Source organism: Mustela nivalis, assembly GCF_964662115.1.
Source record: "Mustela nivalis genome assembly, chromosome: 10".
Lineage (NCBI taxonomy): Eukaryota > Metazoa > Chordata > Mammalia > Carnivora > Mustelidae > Mustela > Mustela nivalis.
Genome location: NC_139029.1, coordinates 1,782,518 through 1,787,084, shown reverse-complemented (window position 1 = coordinate 1,787,084; position 4,567 = coordinate 1,782,518). Strand labels below are relative to the sequence as shown.

The 4,567-nt window shown below is 62.1% G+C and overlaps 1 protein-coding gene across 3 annotated transcripts in view; it reads left to right on the top strand.

The window, feature by feature from the left end:
* The first annotated feature begins 96 nt into the window (after nucleotides 1–96).
* The window catches only part of CEP104 (centrosomal protein 104), a 34,628-nt gene continuing 30,157 nt past the window's right edge, over nucleotides 97–4,567 (top strand). For 2 of the 3 annotated variants that reach the window (XM_082688770.1, XM_082688769.1), the window contains exons 1-3: nucleotides 97–131; nucleotides 204–431; nucleotides 4,291–4,416. In XM_082688770.1, coding sequence (XP_082544896.1) covers nucleotides 4,304–4,416 — 113 coding nt within the window. In that variant the 5' untranslated portion in view covers nucleotides 97–131; nucleotides 204–431; nucleotides 4,291–4,303. The other variant, XM_082688768.1, reaches the window with a different exon arrangement.

The window sequence follows — 4,567 nt, the reverse complement described above, 5'->3', positions numbered from 1 at the left end:
GAGACTCCATTTCCCAGAAGATCCAGGGAAACGGAAGCGCGGCCTCGCCTTGTGCGCAGGCGCCGTCTTCCAGAGACTCCATTTCCCAGAAGGTCCGGGAAAACGGAGGCGCGGCTCCGCCTTGTGCGCACGCGCTGTCCCCTAGAGACTCCATTTCCCAGAAGGTCCGGGGAAACGGAGACGCGGCTCCGCCTTGTGCGCAGGCGCGGCCGGGCCGGGCTGGCCCGGTTGTCATGAGAGCGGCGCCGGCGGCCCTGGCGCTGGGCGCGGGAGGCCGGGGCTGCTCGTCCGCGGCCACCGCCGCTGCGGCTCGGGGGTACAGGACGGCGGAGGAGGCGCCTCCTGAGCTCCGGCAGGCGCTGCCGAGGGGCAGCGAAGGGCCCTGGGACGGTGCAGGCGCCGAGGTCCGGGCGGGCCTTCGGTCCTCACAGGTACCCGGACCCCGGCCGCGCGCGGACCCGGGATGCGCGGACCCGGGATGCGCGGCCCGGCGGGGTGGGCGCGGCCGGCGGAGTCGGGGCCGGGGGCTGGGCCCGGGGCGCGGCCCGGCGGGGTGGGCGCGGCCGGCGGAGTCGGGGCCGGGGGCTGGGCCCGGGGCGCGGTCCGGGGCCGGGAGCCCGGCCGGGGGCGGGCGCCGCCCCGCGCAGCCGCAGGTCCGCTGTGCCGAGGCCTCCAGCGGGCGCCGCGGTCAGCGTCGGGTCGGGTCAGCGCGTCCGGACCTCCGTGTTCCGCTGGCCCAGACCCCGGCGGAGCCGCGCGCGAGTGTGGCTCCGCCCGGTGCGGGTCCGGCCCCTCCCGCACGCCCTGCGGCGGCCCCGTCTCGCCCCGCTCGGCGGCCACTGACCGGACGGTATTCGCTCGTGTCCCGTTCGGGCCTCCGCAAAGAGAAGCGTGGACGCGGGGTTTGTCTCCCCGTCTCGCAGCCAGATGTGGCCAAGCGGCGGGGGTGTTCGGGCTTAATTCGTGGGTGCCCCGTCCTGGTACGTGACTGGCCGGCGCCCGCTGCCTGCGCGAGGGAAGCCTTGGGCCCCGTCGGTGGGCGCAGGGCCGAGCAGGGCCGAGCAGGGCAGCCAGGACGTCGTGGGCAGCAGCTTGCCGGCCGCTTGCTAATCGCTGAGTCTGCCAGAGAGCTTTGATTTTTCCCAAAATGTCAGTGGTGATTTTTATAGTCCGACGGCAGTGTCCTTCCGTGCGGGGCCAGCGGCCTGCAACACTCCCGAGGCTCTCCGAAAAGGGACGCTGGGGTCCGGGGTGGCAGGGCTCTGGAAGAGGGCGGCCAGAGAGGAACCCGTCCCGGCTGCTTGAAGTGAGGCAGGAAGGTTGTGCTTGCGGCGCCCAGGCCTGGCTCCTGCCGGGCTCCCAGATGCCGGTGCTCTGTTACTGAACTGTTTGAGGCAGGAGGCTCTCCCGGCGCGATCCCGTGGACGCCTCTGTTGGGACTTCAGAGGTCCTGCTTTGAGTCTGAGAACCTTAGACTGAGTGTTTGGTCAGGATCAGACCCTGGCTCCCCGTCCGCTGAAGGCACTGTGCCTGCGGGGCTTCCCAGCCGTTCACCCCGAGCAGGGCTTCCCTGGCTGGGCCTCCGTTCCCACATGTCTAGGGTCCTGTGACAACAGACCTGTGTCAGAGCTGTGACGAAGGTCTTAGCGGGTGTCAAGGGCTGAGGACCGTCCCCGGCGCACGGTAAGTGCTTTAAAGGTAGCACCACCTGCGAGCCAGAGTGGGCGTAAGAGAATGTGTCCACACGCGAGAGGGCGACTCGAGTGGTATTTCAGGTTCTAGAATGTCAAGAGACCTCGTCCCCTTCAGTTGAAAATATTAGTAGACGCCCACTCACTTCAAGGTGGGCCGGGGGCAGTGGGCCCTGCTCTTAAAGGCGATCGAAGGATTTGAGAAACTCAGAGCAGAGAGACAGACGTGAGGTTGGCAGGCCTTGGGGATTCCGAGAGCAGGTGGGTTGGGACACAGTCGGCCCTTCAGCGCTGGGCAGGAGCCCGTCAGGAGCTCTGCGTCACGACACGGATGCGGCCGGCCCTGCTTGGGCTTGAGAGGGAACACGGGACAGCTTGGGGGGGGGGGGCCGCTCCGGGTGCGGAGACCTGGCCACGGTCGTGGTCATGCTCTAGAGAAGACGGTGGGCTCCGTCACAATCCGTCATCTGAAAGGCAGGACCGAGGGGACTTGGCTCGTGCTGGGTGGACGTGGGGAGGAGGAGACGCAGGGTACGTCTGGGCTGAAAGCGCCGGCTCTGGGAGGAGCTGCGGGTGTGGAGGACAAATCCCGTTCCCTTGGGAGCACGGGTGGGGCTCGGCAGCCCGCCTGCGGACAGCCTCACTGTTCCATCTCGGTGCTTGCTTTCCTGTATGTTCCGAGTGCAGTTACCTCCGCGTTCCTCTGCTCTACTGTGACACTGTCCCGCTTGTGTCAGGAATTACCGTCTTTAATAACGGGCTGTTACTCTGTTAGTAATGCTTTTGTTCAGACGCTCGAAGAAGCCGTGGCAGGTACCAGCCAGGAATTCATTTATTGGTGTAGGTCGTTGGAGGTTCTGGATGAAAGGGAACGTTCTAGATCAGGCATCAGGGATATTAAGATAAGCAGAATCGTGCAGGATACGTTTCTATGTTCCCTGCTATTCAGGATTTCAGTTCATGGTATGGCCTATCCCAGAGAACGTGCTGGAAAATTCTTTATTTTCTGTCTTAGTGAGGGCTCTTCTTGTTGCAGATACGCAAAGCTAGCTCAAACTGGCTTGCTGAAGGGGATTTGACTGGCTCAGGAACTGGAAAATAACCAGAAGTTTACAAGTAATTTGGGCCTTAAATGTGGCTGAACCTCAGGGTTCCCAAGGCAGCTGTTTCCCCGTGTCAGCCTGCTCTCTGGCAAGACCCCCCACCCGGTAGCCACCAGTAGCCCCCCAGAAATACTCTACAGCTCCAGCCTCAGCAGGAAGAAGGCTTCTCGGGGCACCTGGGTGGCTCAGTGGGTTAAAGCCTCTGCTTTCAGCTCAGGTCATGATCCCAGGGTCCTGAGGTCAAGTCCTGCATCGGGCTCCGTGCTCAGCGGGGAGCCTGCTACCTCCTCTCTCTCTCTGCCTCTCTGCCTGCTTGTGGTCTTTGTCTGTCAAATAAATAAAATCTTGTTTAAAAAAAGAAGAAGAAGAAGGCTTCTCCTTTCCTTGTAGCCCCAGCAGAGTCCAGGGGGCGGAGCCACACGGGTCTAGCTCGGGTCCTCCTCCCGCGCTCCCACCCCTGAACCAGCCGCTGAGGTGGGACGCGGACCCCGCAGACTGGCCCGGCCCGGGAGCGGTGCCGGCGGAAACTGCCACTGAGGTGCTGTTCTCAAGCCCGGACCGGGCGGGTGCTGACCCAGCTGAACCGGCCGTCACAGCATCCGTCCTCAAAATGATGCTCCGCTCCGAACGGTTCGCCAAACAATGACATAGAAAATTCGTCCGACCGGTGTTTGAGTGCCTCACGCAGGCCGCGGGTGCCCATCTCTTCCCCCCGCACGGAGCTCCCCTAGTCGCGCCCTCCCTGCTCGGGCCGCGCGTTTGCATCCAGCAGCTACCGTGCTGTTGATTAAACTGCTCCTTTCCTCCTTATTTTGGTGTAACTTGTTAGCACAGTGGTTACGGTCATTTCTTAACTAACGTAAAAAACTTGGTGCTTATATCTTAACAAAACTCTTCGGTTTTGCCATAACAAAGTGCCACAAAGTGGGCGCCTTAGAACGTCAGAACTGTGCTCCGGAGGCTAGAAACCTGCTCTCCAGGTGTCCGCGGGGCCTGCTCTTTGTAAAGGCTCCATGGGAGGGTCCTTCCTGCCTCGTCCCCCTTCTGGTGCGGACCGCAGTCCTGGCTGTTCCCTGGGCTGGTCTCCTTGTCTGTGTCTCTCGGACGGACCCTGCTTTCCTGGCGGGGCCCACCTACTCCCGCACCACCTCGTCTTCCTCCCGTTACGTCTGTTTCCGACAAAGCTCGTACCCGCAGTGGTGGGAGTTAGGACTACATCCTGTTTGAGGGGATGCCATTCAACCCACAACGCTGGTCAAGTTTTTAGGACAGACATTTGGAAAAAGTCAAGATAAATGGTACCTTAAGTAGAGGTAGAGGCTCCTAGGAGAAACACTCCAACCAAAAATCTGGCTTTTTTCAAAGCAGTGGGAAAATCCTGGTGTGTTGGGGATGATTTTGTCTCGGGGCAAGGCTGAGCCAACACATTCGGTGTTTGTTGTAAAAGGTTCCTGGGTTCCTCTGTCTCAAAGAAGTCTTTCCTGTCCTGTACCCAGCCCAGTGCCCAGGATGCCCCACAAGATTGGCTTCGTTGTCGTCAGCTCCTCCGGACATGAAGGCGGCTTCAGCGCCCGGGAACTAATGGTCCACGCGCCAACCGTCAGCGGCTGGAGGTCACCGAGGTGGGGCAGGCTGGGGCCGTGGGCCGGGGCGGCGGGCTGCCTTCCTCCGAGGCTTGTGCTTTGTGTCTCAACTCGGGCCTCAGAACCGCGCGCTGTCTGTGCGGTGATGGGCTGGGTTGTTCCCATCTTTATATGTTTCTAAAGAAAATTT